Source organism: Poeciliopsis prolifica, unplaced genomic scaffold (genome assembly GCF_027474105.1).
Source record: "Poeciliopsis prolifica strain line A6 unplaced genomic scaffold, Auburn_PproV2 SCAFFOLD013, whole genome shotgun sequence".
Lineage (NCBI taxonomy): Eukaryota > Metazoa > Chordata > Actinopteri > Cyprinodontiformes > Poeciliidae > Poeciliopsis > Poeciliopsis prolifica.
In genome coordinates, this window is record NW_026562388.1 from 4,371,380 (window position 1) to 4,387,714 (window position 16,335).

General features: G+C 37.9%; 1 protein-coding gene across 3 annotated transcripts; it reads right to left on the minus strand.

Annotated features, from left to right (window-relative positions):
- Positions 1-334: 334 nt before the first annotated feature.
- Positions 335-13,259, minus strand: fut9a (fucosyltransferase 9a). Of its 3 annotated transcripts, none has more exons than XM_055038786.1 (5): positions 13,049-13,259; positions 12,781-12,877; positions 7,155-7,399; positions 3,582-3,754; positions 335-3,378 (listed from the first exon to the last, which is right to left on the minus strand). In XM_055038786.1, exons 4-5 carry the CDS (start codon positions 3,592-3,594, stop codon positions 2,294-2,296), a joined length of 1,098 nt encoding a protein of 365 aa, XP_054894761.1. In that variant the 5' UTR covers positions 3,595-3,754; positions 7,155-7,399; positions 12,781-12,877; positions 13,049-13,259; the 3' UTR covers positions 335-2,293. The 3 variants fall into 3 exon arrangements, with proteins under 3 accessions (XP_054894761.1, XP_054894760.1, XP_054894762.1); XM_055038785.1 differs by having other exon boundaries at positions 3,582-3,758; XM_055038787.1 differs by lacking the exon at positions 13,049-13,259 and having other exon boundaries at positions 3,582-3,758; positions 12,781-13,017.
- Between the last annotated feature and the right edge of the window lie 3,076 nt (positions 13,260-16,335).

Consider the following 16,335-nt stretch of genomic DNA (forward strand, 5'->3'; position numbering starts at 1 on the left):
AGCTTCATAACATCGTTATAAAGACATTTTAACTTTAAAAATATTTGCAACATATTATGCTGCTCTTTCGCTAATGGAGTTGGATTGATACTCTCATGTCACAGCCCCGTTTCATCAAGTGGAACCATTCAGTTTATGTCACGTATGCACTTGCTTCAATATCGATTTTAGTAACCAGAGTTTAGTATAAAACTGAGCTCATGATACTTTACATGCTGGTCCCAGTGGTATTGAAGAAGTGTTCAATTCACACCAATATATATATATATATATATATATATATATATATATATATATATATATATATATATATATATATATATATATATATATATATATTTCAGGCATTGACCCAAAAGAAAGCTGCCAGTTCAACTTGCATAAAATGTTCACATGGTTTTTGCTCAGAACTAAAAATTAAATGAAAAACTCAATGTCTAAACATTAATGATGCGTGATGATTGAATCCAATTTACAGCTTTTCAAAGGAGATCTAAAAGTAATATGATCATGTTACTGATCTTAATTGTTCTGTTGTGCTACATGCAAGAAAGGGAAAAAGCACCACAAAACCCGCTTTCAACTACTGACTCTCTGATGAGTCACAGAGAAAAAATATGGATGATTTATGAAATATTTTTAATTCAGAACAAAACGGTTTTGGAAAAAACTTCCATTCAAAAATCTGTATTTAACTTTATCTATAAATAAATATTTGAGGCTTTATTTTGAGATTGCAGAGAAGCACAGCATATGGACTCAACCATGTTTTGATTTTATGCTGTAGTTGGAGGCTCCTTTGGAACGAACTGACTGTCATCTGCTGTAAACTGAGATGTTAGCTACAATGAGATGAATGTTGCAGCCGATCACTTCAGAGTTTTAATTCAAAAGTTGGTTTGTATTGCAAAAAAAAAAAAATCCTCTACCTGAACTGAATTTAGTTTAGAGAATGTTTGCTCAATAACTTGACATCCTACTGAACTACGAATTACTCTTGACTTTTGGCGTGACACATTATTTGGTTTGGAAGAGGTGCAGGCAGGTTAAAAACTGTCTTTTGTTTTTTACAACTGTTTAGTCATGCCATCTCAAAGGCTTTGCATTTTCTGGAGTTGTACTGGCTTTTGCCTGGTTGTTACCGAAAGCAGCCCGATTCATATCGACTGACAAAACTGGTAAACAAAGATGTTCAAAATCACAGGGATAACCTGATGAGACATCATTTTCTTTCAAAATAGACAAAACAAACACAAATGTTGGTTCATGTTGTCGTGACATCATCAGTTCTGTGATTAATTGGCCGATGCCATTAAGAAGACATTTGCACAGCTGTCTCAGAGTTTGTCACATTTAGTCTGGAAAGTAATCAGTATGCTTGGAGTCCTGATAAATGTTGACACTAGTTCATTGGTGTGTTTTCAGAGAAGTCAAGATTGTGTGTTTGGTTGTTGTCACCAGTTTAATAGGGATGAAATGATTCCTGAGTGTAGTGGTTTACTTAATGTTCAAAGGATTTACCGCAAAATTTTCTTCATTTCCTTCTGTAACCTCTTGGAGATGTATCTTTTCTTTGCCTTTGAGTATTTGGATTTAAACACAAGGGGAAATACTCAGAAGGTCATGGAAACTGAGCCACAATTAAAAAGAAAGAAAGAGAGAAAGAAAGAAAGGAAGAATGAAGAATGAAAAGAAGGACTCAAACAGAGAAGATTAAAAAAGGAGGAAGAGATGGAAGAGTGAAGGGAAAAGGAAGTCAAAAGAGAACCTAGAATACAAGAAATAAAAAAAAAAAGATTTAAGAAAACAAGGAAGTGTTGAAGGATAGAATGAAACAAGACATCAAACAGAAAAAAGCAGGTATAAGAAAGGAAGATAGTCTCCATACTCCTTACTTATTTTCTTCATTTATGTCAAGACTTGGACAATGCTCATAATGAGACGCTCCCTGTGAGTAATTACTACTACGATCCTTGATCAGTCTTCACAAAATGTGAAGAGAAGCATCTTTTAGATTTGCAGTGCAAATGTAAACGAATGTTAAAAGACAGCTACAGATTTCCCAAATTATGCACGACAGTGTTAAACTACCTTCACATTTGACTTCAGTGCTCTGCATAGGTGACATCTTCACAATCACAAATGAGATGGTATTTCGAAAAGGCCTGAATTAAATATTACATCTAAATTTTCAACTTAATGTTTGTCTCACCAAGTAATTGTTTTTTTTTCTTTGTGCTGAGTCCCACCTTATAGAGAGGTGATGAGTGCTGCATAGTCCATCTAAGCACCATCAGCCCCAGTACCACTTGTTAAGGTTATTGAATGCCCTGTATTCTTTGTGTTGTCTCAGGTAAGCACAAGCCTGGCATGTGTGCTCCGCCCAGAAATGGGCTCTGTTTACTTTAAAGTGCCGTCTCCATTGAAAGTACCCAAGGTACAGTTCTTCGTTCTTGTCCAGAAGAAGCAGATAGTCAGCCAGCTCTTTGGGTGAGCTGAAATCATCCACATGGATAAAAGCGTCTCCTAGAACAAAGTTCTCATAGTTTTCTCTGGTTGTGCCAAGAACCACTGGCACTGTGCCCACAGAGAGGGGGATGTAAAGTTTTTCAGTGATGTAGTCTTTGTGGATTGAGTTCTCAAAGGACAAATAAAACTTACAGCTGGCCATAGTGGGGATGTAATCTTTGTCAGCGATGTACTCCCCAAATGCATGTCCATACGCATGAACTTCAATGTGTTTGTACAACTCGTTGTAATATTTCACTCGTACATGTTCAGGATTCCAGTTGCTGACGATCCAGCAGACCAGTTTGTTTTTGCTTGGCGGTACAAAGTCCTCCACAGTATCTGCTGCCACGATAGACCCATAAGGCACTTGGATGTCAGAATCCTGACGATAATTGAGAGTCAGATTGAAGAAGTTATTAATCCCAGGAAGCTGGGCTGAATGCGACGGCGACTCCAAGTTCATCCAAATCCATTTCTGGAACGGGGGACGCTGGGATGTCGGCAAGTTGGACAGGTCCCCAGCAATGTCTCTGTGATGGATGACGACCCCGTCCGATTTGTTGTAGAAGTTTTTATCCGCTGTGATGAAGCAGCCCTCAATGTTGAAGGCAGAGCTGCAGATGTTCATTTCATAGGTTTGTCCAAAGGGCCACAGCCAAACAAGAACTGTAGTCATGTTTTTGTCACTCTTTGCAAAGACATGCTTGACATGATTTGAGGAATCAGATGACTCTAATGGACCATTTAACCAGCTGGTGGATGGCTTAAAATACATCAAGAAGGCAGTCACAAAACATCCGAGAATAAAAATACTGAACAGAAGCGGTCGAAGGATTTTGTGAAAAGTTCCAGATGGCTTGCTCTGTCCTGAGAAGAGCACAGAAAAGAGAGAAAAAAAAAAAACAATCAAAAGGTTTCAATATCAAGATTTGTCTCAGTTTTGGCATTAATTCATTTCACTCTCTATTGAATAACAGCTGTCTTGCAAATGTATCCTGCACAGCACAACACATTAGATATTATGGAGTAACTGAACAGTGATGCTTCTTCGTTCACTGTGCTTTACAGACCTGTTGGCAGCATGCTGAGATCCACGCAAAGCCCTTTATGAATCTGTGCTCTTTCAATAAATCTGACGGTCTGCAGAGAGAGATGCTTCTTTGAACTTTAGAAGAATAAAACAGGTCCTTGATGACCTAAAGAGGTTTGACTGGTCTCGACTCAGCAGGTCTTCCTAGGGATACTTTCTTCACAAGAATATTGAAAAAGATAAAGAGAAAGGACAAATTAAAAATTTAAAGGGGGAAAAAAAAACTCTACAATTTGTGTGAAACCAACATGCAGAGGCACAGTGATGGTCAAATGTTCACATACACTTACGGTGGCCATGAAAGTAATATAAATTATCCCATTTAATGCATGTGTTTGAGTTATATTTTCTAGGGTTGAGTGATTTTATAACATAAAACATTAGAGACTGAAAACAAAACAAAAAAAGGATTAAGTAGTCAAGTTCAAATTTCTGAACAAAATATTACATAGAAGCCCAAATACACTCATATTTAGAATATTTAGATAATATTTGCAGAGAAAGCTTGGATTACTAGGCAAAAAATGAGAAGAATGTTTGGAGGAAACAAAGAGGTTGTGAACTTTGAAACACAGTGATGGTTAAATCATGCCAAGGGGCTGTTTGATTATTTCACTGCTATCTTACTGTATTGCCTTCTGCTAGACATGGACTGTGACCAGTTTTATTTTAACAATAAAACTGGACTGGGTGCAATTATGATTATGATCTGATCAAACATAAAGGACGTGTAAATATTAACCTGACTTGCTATATTTGTGATTTCATCATTGGTCCTTGGCCTACCACTGTGTTTAGACATTTATGGACATAGCCTTTTCACTCAAGCATGCATGACAGCGGTTTGAAAGTTATTAAAACAACCTTTCCATTAATGCTGTGGTAAATGAAACCCTCCCACTTGCTCTCCTTCCCCACGGCAAGGAGAATAATGTGTCATGAATACATAGGCTAGTAAGCATGGCCACTAATAATGGTGGATAAACAGTTTTCCTGTAACGGTATGCTGTTTCTCTGCCATTAATAGCACCAGCAACCCATCGTTACTGGAAATGATGAGCAAGAGAGGTGTGTGCAGTGCATACATGGGCATGATTGGCACTGCCAAGACACTCTTGCTGGCTCTTTTTTTGTCATGGCAGTACCACAGGAGGCAGAGGACTTTGGATTTTGTCACAGATTATTTGTTGCATATTGTACCGTCAGGACGTTGTGATAGTATAATATGCAACATATTTGTTGCATATTATACAAAGCTGAAGCTTATCATGTACGAGTTTGACAAACATACAGATAAGCATGTAAAAAATGACAAACTATATTGTAGAGCTAAGCTAAACCTTTAAAATATATGGATTGCTTGTTGGAACCAAAACATTTTACAAGCTGAAGTGATTATTTTAATCCAAGTGTTGTTGTTTAGATTTGGAACAGAAATCACTTTAAGCCGTCATAGGCTCAGGACTCACAAACTGGAACACTGTTGTGCCTATTGACTGCTATAAATGGTAAATGGTTTTGGACATCCTTGTAGGGCTTGAAATGTATGTTATTTCTGATGATACAAAGGTGAAGACACTATCCATCTGCTTTGACTACATATTAGTTCACAGCAATGCATTTGGCCAGTTTAGCCTCTTATGTTTTGAAATGTGTTGCCATGACTAATGCAGAACATAACCATTTCATTTCATCAGAGTAAATACACACCGGATCAAAACAGCAGCTTTGTTTCAGATCCATCATTCATAAAATTTGCTGAGGTTTTAATCTCATGGATTGCTACTGTGTGGGATAGTAACCTGCTTTTAGATGTGATACAAAAGACTAAAAACACTTGACTTATTGCGTAATATCCCATGACAGTAATGCAGAAAGTCAAGTGATTGTTGTTTGCATGTCATCTCCGTTTAGCATGTTTTCATTGCATATGATTCTGTTGGTGATGCTCACTATTGTTTTAGTCCCAAACAAACATTTCAGAAACATTGTCAAAAAATTCAACTTAAGCTTTATGAAACCAAATAAATCTCTTGGTCTGATGCTTTCTTCTCCTTTCATGCAACCCCATGCCTCGAAAGGAAGTGAAAGAAGTTTTTATCACATAAAGAACCTCAACAAGCGTTTGTTGGAAATTTCTGCAGCGCCTTCAGTGTTGAAATCAACTTTGTGGTTGTACATTTAAAAAAGCTGAACACGAGAAAATGACCTTGATCCAAATAAGCATCCCAACTATAACGTGATCATTGGTTTAGAGCATAAACTTCCTGTTTAGTTTGGGAATATGCAACTCAGGAAGATGGTTCTGTCACTGAGGCATTAACACTGAGTCATATGTCTGGGTATTCCAAGTTAGAGTTTAAGATCATGAAAGCGATGCTATAAGAAAATGAAGACAATAAAAAAAAGATGGTGTGAGAGAACAGCATTTTTCTTGTGTTGTTCTCCTGCTTGATTTAGACCATTATTTCTGACTGTCAGCAGAAAATCTTCACAAGCAATATCTCAGCAGAGTAAACAGAAGAGTTACTCTAATGTTTACACCCGTTACTAACTTTAGACTTGAAACTAAAATGAATTTTGCTTCTCAAATAAAACTCTTCGTTCTGAGAAGAAATCTTTGACATTTATTAAGAACACTTAAAACATGGACAGACCTCTGCCAGCCAAAAAGGATTTAAAACAGATTGTTGAACAAAGTAAACAATGGTAATATTACTGCCAATGTTCAACAGATAACCTCCTGAATCTAAATATCATCAAATTTTACACTGATAATCATAGTAATGTGCATTTTTCTGCTGTCTTCGATCCATTTCATTATGATTGGGAATCTCATTCCAACCCTATCATTTTGGTACCGTATGTCACCAGCTTTGCAGCATCACTCCATAACCATAACAAGTTTGGTGTTGGAAAGCTTTGTGATGCAAAACAATCACAACATAAAACAAAGATCAAATGTATGAGAGGACAAAATAAAAAGAAAATTTACAGAAACATAGGATTAAAACATTTGATGTTGTTGTGAGGGATTAAAAAATCCAGGAGAGCTGATGATGGTGATAAGGAGAGATCATCGTTTTTGGGTCGACCACGAGAGCTTTTTGTTCTGGTCTATCCAACCCGGGACAAACTCTGTGCTTTCCTTTCCCGTTGGTGCATTTCTCAGAAATTATAGGGTGTTCATAAAATATTCTATTGTCGACACATTTTGTTCCCCTCTTGGGATCCACTCAAAATATTTTCCTCATTGTAAAATGATATGACACTTACATTAACTGCAATAAAATCCAATCTTAATCTCCAATGAAACGTTGTGATCTAGTTGTGATCTAGTTTAGATAGGGCAAAGTTTTGAAAAGATTTCTTGTGTAAAATGAAGTAAACCAAATTACTATCAGTTTTATATCCATTAACTGCACAAATGCCAGAGAAGACCAGCCCTATAACTCTGGCAAAGCTCAGAAATGGGAAAGCATCTATCACATGGTCTGGCTGTGTTTTACAGAAGAGTACAGGTCTGCAGAAGAAGAGTGTGTTGACGCCTCACCTTCTCTCTTACGGTCGTTGTCAGAAGAGGAAGATGAACGCTGCCTCTCAGAGCGTCGTCTGAAATGACAAGAATTCTCCGGCTTCTGGAAAGTTTCGTCTTTTGGAGTCTGCGTCCAGGACGATGCTCGCTCTGTCTGCGTCTGTTCAGGAACATCCTCATCATCGTCCACACCCGACACTACAGGGAAAGAGAGGCAGCGCTACCTGATGGGAACCACCCTGCAGCAGATGCTTGTCCAAAACCTTGAAACAGAGGAAACATGTCAGATCTACATCAAAAAGAGTCATATCATTTCTCGATATGACTCTTTTTCTTTTTCTAGACACAAAACATCGCCATCAAGGAAGTACTATCTATAAATTTAATAGCACAACAAAAAATGTAATCTTTATGACACTTTAATCTGATTTGCATAATAATTTGGAACACGGTGTAAATACCTATACCTTTATTCTAGTGAAAGAGAAATTCCTTTACAGGCAATAATTATTAATCATAAACGGTAAAAAAGTATGTAAGGGTCAGTTCTGTTGTATCATGTTTCACAAACAGTAGGACTACATTTTTTACGATTATTTTAATCTGCAAATCTTGATTTACTGCAGCAGAAATGTATATTAAGTACAATAAAGTACATTAGATTGTTAAAAGTAGAAGCTCAGCTTTAAGCCAAGAGCCAAAGTCTGTTGAAAAGATACGTTTATGGCTTCTGGCCTAATGCTAACTGTCAGACAAATGTAATTACAGGGCTTAAACTCAGCTTGTCACTACAACAAAATAGCAAGAGAGAAAAAGATAAGCATTCATTTCCAAGGAAGTAATATTATTTTTACAATGCATTCACAAGTTATATATTCTGTATTCACTGCACAGGTAGAATGCCGATGTCAGAACTCTTGGTCCAGATATTTTATCTCAGTGTCTAGTTGCAAGATCTGCATTTCAGTTCACATCCCTGAACCATCCATTTCTGCTCCTGCACTATCTATACACATGCATAATCAGCTCTTAAGGAAAACGATCAAAGCAGTTTAACAGGAGCAGCGCTGATAACTTCTACACTTCCTCTGCACTCAGGGACACTGCTGTGACAAAGATAAAAATATGAAAAGAGATTTCCTCGCACCAAAATGCCAGGAATGCAAATGCTGTGGTCCTTTGCAAACACAAACAAATATAAAAAATTAATAGTTCTTGTATAGTTTGTGCATCCTCACTGCTGCAAGCCACTGTCAATATTGAGACCATTTAAATACAGTTTTTCCAGGGTAAAAAGGAATATTTTAATTTGAATTAAAACCTGGGTTGAAATACACGCTCTGATTTATTCCATTTGCTAAATTCCAGAATAATAGATATTTTTTCTTTTTATTCTTGCAGTTAAGAGGTTATAATGTTTAATTTGGTAGTATCACCTTTCAAATTGCATAACTTGGGTCAAACGTTTTGGGAACCTTCCACAATTTTCTCATAACGTTTGCTGAAACTTTGGCCCATTCCTTCTGACTGAACATCTGTGAAAGGTTTCTGGGCTACCTTGTTCACACACATTTTTCAGTGTTCAGAGGTCAAGGTTTTGCGATGGCGCCTCCAAAACCCTGGTCAGTTTGTAACTAATTTGGATGTATGAACAGGTTTGGTATATATTTAGTGAAGTAGAGTTTATTTGTGCAGCACATTTCAGCAACAAGGCAATTCAAAGTGTTTCACATCATAAGAACATCATAAAGTCGCCAGTTGTGAAATCAGACACAAACATTACATTTTGACAATCATCAAATAAATTAGCACACATCAAAAATGTTCCAGTGATTATGGGTCAAAAGCAACTCTTTGAAATCAACATTTTAGCCTTGATCTAAAGGAACTCTGTGTTTTTTCAAAGTTTGTTCCAGATTTGAAGCACATAGAAGTTGTATGTTGCTTCTCCATGTTTGGTTCTGGTTCTGGTTCTGGCAATGCAGAACAGACCAGAGTGCTACAATGACAAACAGCTCTAATGTGGTGCTAAGCTGTTTCGTTAGTGATTTATAGACAAACAGCAGCAATCTCTAGAGCCACCATACAGATTTTAAAACTGGGGTGATGCGCTCTGCCTTCCTGATTTTCAGTGAGGACGTGGGCAGCAGTGTTCTGGACCAGCTCCAGATGTCTGACTGATTTTTTAGGCAGACTTCTGAAGGCTCTGTTGCAGTAATCAATGCGACTAAAGATAAACACGTTTTCTGAACCAGGAAATGTTCTACAGGTGCTGTAAGGCCAACATAGCAGATATTTTTGAAGGCCCATCTGTACCAGAATTTGGCTTCAGATGTGGCTTTAATATTTCCACACAAGATTCTTCCTATCATTTTGTGAACTGCGCTGGTCCATTGATAAAGTACCACACGTATGATCATAATGTCATGCCCACACTTCATGGTTCAGACAGAGTTTACCTCTTTTTTCCCCTTCTAAATACAAGCATTGTCATTATTGCTAAGCATTTTCATTTTAGCTTACTATATATATATATATATATATATAGCATTTTTGCAATTGCTATCTGACTTTACCCCTGCTGAGTCGCCTTTCAGTCCATGTTGAATCCTGTTCTGTTTCCATTTGTAGAATGGAGCTCCACAAATTTCTTCCTGATATCTAATTCCTAATCTCAAAAAAATCTCTTCCCCATTATTCTGGCTTATATTTAATAGAAATAATTTTGGACATTTCAGTGGCTCTAAAGTGGAAAAAGTTTGGTCCAATTTATTATCAAACAACTCTTATGTATCTTTTTACATAGTGCATGTCGGCACCTGGTTTCATCTGTGGCTTATTCTTTTTCTGTAATGAGTGTCTGTGCCGAACAGATTTCACTACAAAAAAGGAACGTCAATTGGTTATTTTGATCTGCAGTTTGATCTGAAAGTATATATATATATAAAAAACACTTTCCTGTGGTCAAAAGCTGAAGCTCCTACCAAAGCATATCGAAGTGTGTACCTTTATCTTTCTTGAAGCAGCTCATCAACAAAATGAATATTTCTTTGTTTTCATCATCTCCCTTTGTTAGGACAACTTTCTTGACCAGTTAAAGATACACAGTTTCTTTGCCATAAAAATCCCTTTTTTTAGGTCATTATCTTGTCCAATGTAGTGCTTGCCCTACTTTTTCCAGGTTTACTGTATCGGTCTTAATATGAATAGTGCTTCTACATTAGTTCCATTACAGATGTTTTAAGTCAGGATTCTGCATTAATTCTCACCCTTCTTCGCCGTTTCTTTGAATGCGTGATTTCTTCATGTAACCCACACATAAAATCTACACAGACATCTTTGTAACTCACATTCTTTGGAGTTGCACGTAAGCGGTGTGTGAAAAATTGTGACCCAGTTTTTGAGTCAGAAGGAAAATTAGAGAAGACGAGAAGGAGCTCTGTCATTATTCACCGACTCAACCAAATCAGACTCCTTCACTGAACCTCTGCCGCAGGATGAGATCAAATATATTAAAATGTTTGACTGATGCTGCAAAATATTGTTTTTGTCGCTGGATTGTGTTAATGCCTTTATTTTGCAACAATATGATACTATCAGCTTTTCAGATGCAAAGCAGTTGCACTACAGAGATAATCACAAACTGCTGGGAGATTTAAGTTTTAAAGGATCTTTAATTTTACCAGCATGTTTCTCCTGACTGGATGTAATATTACATTTAGTAGTGGCCCACCCAGAATATTGACTTGAATTTGATGCAGTTCTTGCATCAAATCTTTGGTTCCCTCCCTGTCTGGAGGGAACCAGAGATTAGGGTGATGGCAAGGAGGACTTCCAACTTTTCAACAGCTTTTCACAGCCATAAATCTGCTGCCTGGAAGGTTCTGCCTTCTGTCGCGTGCAGCTCAGAGCTTTGTGGGATTAAACAGTGTCTTTAGAACAGAGGTTTGTCACGGTTGTGGGAATTTGACGAGATTCTTCAGGTAACCTGGTGCATTGGCCTGCGATCAGCTGGAGCTTGCATTGAATCCTCTTTTTTAACAGGAGCCAGCAGAGAGTATGGAGGATTAAGGTGATGTTGTCATATTTGGGTCTCCTAACTAGGATCCTGGTGTGGCAGAGTTCTGAATGTACTGGAGTCCATGAACGCTAAAGGACAGGAATCCTGCAGATGGGTGTGTTTCAATAGTCCAGCCTGGAGGAAACAGACCAGCTTCTCTGTGTCTTTCAGGGAGAAGGGGAGAGGTCGAGTTCGGAAATAGATTGTCAGATGAATGAACACAGTCTTACAAAGTTCTTAAATGTGTTGCTGACATAATAAGTTGGGAACAATTTTGACTTAGAGTAGAAGAGAGAGAAGTAGCAACAATCTGGTTTTAAAAAGGAAATGCTGAGGATTTGAGTCGCAGCAGAGTGCCAAGAGTTTGAAAAAGTTATTGGTCATCCATGTTCTCATCTTCTGCAGCCGGGTATTTAGCCAACATGAGGATGACATACCGCTATTGAAACAAAATAGAAAATACTAATAAATTACAACATAAAATATGTTACACTTATGTTGTATAAAATAAATAAGTTCTCTCTATCAAGTCTACCAAGAACAGGTCAAATATGAAGTGATAGTCTTACCAGTCCCTGGTTGCAATGAGCACTTAAGTTCTCTGCAGTTTTTGGTGAGGAAAATGTCTCCTAACATTGTTCACATTGTATTTGAGGATTTATATATATAATTGTGATCTCGGGTGGATTGAGAACAAGCCACATATGCACCTAAATTTTGCTTATGAGAATCAGACGTGTGATGCATTTCAAATCAACCCTGAAAGAAAAAAAAAAAACCCGAATAAGAACTCCGGGTAGAGATGTGCATGCCTGCAGCATGGACTGCTGAGGAGTCCTTTTCACATTCAGCTGATCCCTTTAGCTTCCCTCTAACTGCCCCGCGTATGACCACAGGGTGCTTCAAATTCGACATATATCCTCAATAATAATAATAATAATAATATTAATAATAAATAGTTTCACTGACACTGAGACGCACTCATGCGCATCAAAGCACAGGCCAGGTCTTGGTGTCCGCACAGGACGCCTGAGACTTGCCTCTGCTCTCCATCCATGGGAGTAACGCATCTCCAGCCACCGAGCAGTGAAGGTCATTCTGAAAACGTGACGCTTTTCGAGACGCTCTTTTTTTTCTTCTTCTTCTTTCTTTTTCATGGTTGACTGTGTAAAGTTCACGGATAGCGGAAAATCACTGGGATCGTGCAAAGCGCCGACTGACACAGCGCCGTTAATTGAGTCCCAAACGCCAGAATAAAAGCCTGAGTGACGCTGAAAATGCCTGGAACCACAACAACACGGCCAAGGAAACAGAAGTCCCATTCATTAGGAGGGTGGGAGCGCACGATCTAAATTGTCTGGTGAATGAAATATGTTTGCATTTATTTCTTTTTTTTTTTTTAAATGCAGGAGTTAAATGAGACGCCAAGATCGGTAAATCTCTGTCCATCCACCCCCCCCCTCCCCCCCAGCCCCCAACCTCCTTCTGCAGAAATCACTACTAATTAGCCGAATAATTGAACACCAGAAGCAAATAAATGAAAACAACAACCAGAGGATGTGTTTTTTTTAGGGGGCTACTCACCATCTCCACATACGTGAGTCAAAACAGAGCCTTCCTCTGATTTCTCCGTCTCAGGTTCAAAGACACCTTGCACCGCGCAGAGAAGCTGCGGATGCGCCTGGAATAAATAAATAAATAAATAAAATCAGGCAGTCCGCTGGGGTATTTGCAGCAGCGGGTTGGGATGAACCCGCATTCGTCGTCTTGATCTCGAGAAAAAAGGGGGGTAAGGACTGGGGGGAATCAAACAAAACAAATTAAAAAAAAAAAAAAAGGAGAACGACTCTACCTATAAAGCGGCGACGCACGCTGGCCGCATCATTCCCTCTGCAGCGCACCGACCGGGAGATGGTGGCTGCAAATTAATTAAATAAATAATGGTTAAATCAAAAAGAAAAAAGAAAAGACAGAGAGAGAGAGAAAGAGAGAGAGAGGAGGCGGGGGCGGCTGCCTCGATTTGCTGCACATTAAACTCGCGGCTCGGTGAGAGAGGACGCCATATATGCTCAGGGATGTGATGCGATGTGGAATAATTCCCTGCTGTCTTGCCCATGCGCTCCCGTGTTCTGTTTACAGCCAGTGCTGCTGGAGGATGTGCGGATGCTGCTGCTGCGGTGCATTTAAAAAAAATATATATTCTGTTCAATAGAGACTGTGCATTCTGTAAACATGCATGTTTTTTTTTTTTCTTCACCTTTTGACAGGTTACTATCATGACCTTATGTATGTCTCATTGGGATGTCAGTTAACATACCAACACGTGAAGTGCAAACGAGACAACGTTTTCATTTATTAAAATCTGAACTGTAATAATAATAATGCTATTATTATTATAATGCATCAGTCCAATATGTTAATATACATAGACTTGAATGTCTATGTATGGTGCTCATTGTTTTGTAAAAATACCTAATCAGCTCAGAGATTAAATGTGATCTGACTGGACTTGAACTATTTTGTGAAAAAAAATTGACCAAAATATAATGATCTATGGTGTGAGGTGATCTACCACCTAACATTTGTTGTAAATTCAAGCAAATACTTTTGCATGGCCTTTGGACAATGCAAAACAAAAAATCACAGTAATGGTAATGAACTTCAACGACTGTGTTAACAGTGCATAAAATTCTTGTAAATATTAAGTGGACGTGTGATTTCACGCATAATAAATGCACCTCTGACCACAGAGGATTAAAATGTAAGTTCTTTCATAAATGTGTAATTTTTCCCCATGAAACTTTGGGAAAGCTTTTTAAATGATCATTTAAGTCCTTTCTGATCAGATTACAGCTTAGGACTTGTTAGACTCTGGTTTCAAAATGAATGATCTAAACTGAAAGTGCAGAAATTTAAAAACAGAATCAAGCTTCAAATGTGTTAGATCATTCCAACCTCCCATTGGGCACTTGGGTCACACATTTATCTGTCATTGCTGTTTTGCCATGAGAGGAGCTTAATGAATCCTGATCCTCAATAAATCTAGAATTTCTAGCTAGAGTTCAGATTGAACAGAAGGGGAAAGAAAATATGAGAAATGTTCTGGTCTTAACAAGTGGAAATTAATTACAGTCACAAAAGATCTGCTAATGCTTGATAGGCAAAAGATGAAGAATTGTAGCATAAAAATGACAACTTACATGCTGTTGAGACTGGGATTCAAAGTAAGGATGAAATCCTGCATGGGGAGAAGGCGTCTCAAATTGAGTGAAAATATTGCGCAGTCTATTAAGAATGTAAAAAGCTTCCACGTCTGAACAATGACCCACACAGACCTCTGCTGTGGAGCTCATGAAAGACACTCTTTTTGCATCACACATTCCTATCACTTCGAAAAACTTTGGGTAATGTTTTAACAACATGCAGAACCAGAAAGAAAATGCACTGGAGTGTGAAATGGACAACATAGGCCTTTCAGTAAGTGACAACTTAAAACATTGCTCCAGTTAAATTTTTTAAAGCTGTCGTCTGAAATAGAGGATGTCACAGTTTTAATAGAGGTCGTCACTGGTTCATATTTCCACCAGTATTTTTCAAACAACTCAACTTCTCAGAAATCGAATGAAAATCTTTTGCAGAACCAGGAGAAGATCTTATTCTTACACTCAGTATGACGTTTGAATGCAGTGGAAATACATTGTCCTTGATTACATGACCTTGAAGTCATTGGTCTTTCCTTACTTCCTGAGTAAACTGCTTTTCCTGAAGCATATCATTGCCCTAGGTTGTAAAATGTTGCTCTAGCTTTTCAGGCTTGCTCTGTTCGGCTGATTTTGATCAGAAAATATACTTGGCCCACTTAAAAATGTACTTTTGCCAGCATATTTTAGACAGGCCCAAAATTGTATAAATCTCTGTTAGTATTTGGTGTTCTTGACAGTAAGTGAGGCACAGTAGTCTTAAAAGATAATAAAACAGCGTAAAAGAAGTATTCATTTGAAGGAAAATTACTGGTTTTAATTCACATTTTATTTAAAAATTACAGGCTTACTAATCAGTGGGGGAAAAAATTTTGTCTCAAAGCAAACTATGGTTATAATTGCTGACCAACTTTTGCATATTTCCCCCAGTATTTTTCAGACAACTCATCTCCCTGTGTCAAAGCTTGTTGGAAAAGGGTTTGACCTTTTGTTCCCCTTACAACATCTCTAATTTCCTGAAATGTTAGTTTAGTTCCTCAAACAGTCAGCACAAGCTGTCTGGCAATAATGGGACATTCAAAGTCACTTAAATCCCCCTTCTTTTCCCTTTTGATGCTCAGTTTGAACTTCTGTATGTTGTCTTCATCCTATCTAGAGGCCCAAGAGCATCATTAGTTTATTAGTTTATCAACAAGAAAACCTAGATGATTGTATTGTGTATTGTATTGTGCAGGACTTTTAAACAATGGCCCAGAAACAGCCTTGAAACAGCTCACTGTTTAAAAACCCTTGAACTCCACTACCTCTGATAGAAGACCTGGGGCCGTCATCAAAAAATCTTAAGATGAAAAATAGTTCCTTGTGTCGTCATTTTAGGAAAGTTCTTACAATTTCTGAAATTCTAAGATTTTTCTTAGAAAGAAATCACAGAGACACCTCCCAACATAGCAAAGGGTTAGCAGTGATGAGGAGGACTTTAACTGAGTGTTGAGCAGAAAAGATGATGGAAAGACTGAGAAAGGAGAGATATTTTCTGCAAAATGGACAGAACTGTGCATGCTGTCGAAACTGGGCTTCAAAGGTTGATTTCTTTTTTGTTTTGGTTTTTGATGCTGTGTTTTCAAGTTGTGTAATTTGTTTGATAGGATATGAGGTTGTTTTGGGGTTTTTTTTTTGGCAACATTTGGCCCACGCTCCTTACCAGGAGATAGCACTAATGGTCCATTGAGTTGCTTGCCAATTGCTATTAAACAACAAGATGAAGAACCAATCACAGCTTCACCTAGCAATGGGGTCAACCACACCTCCTCACTAAGGGTGTGGGATACTGGACATTTTGATACTGATCCAACACCAAGTGGTTATTATTTGAGTTCCAGAAAGATTTTATTCAGCTGCCCATCAGGCTGGCAAAATTGTATTACTGATCACAGATTAA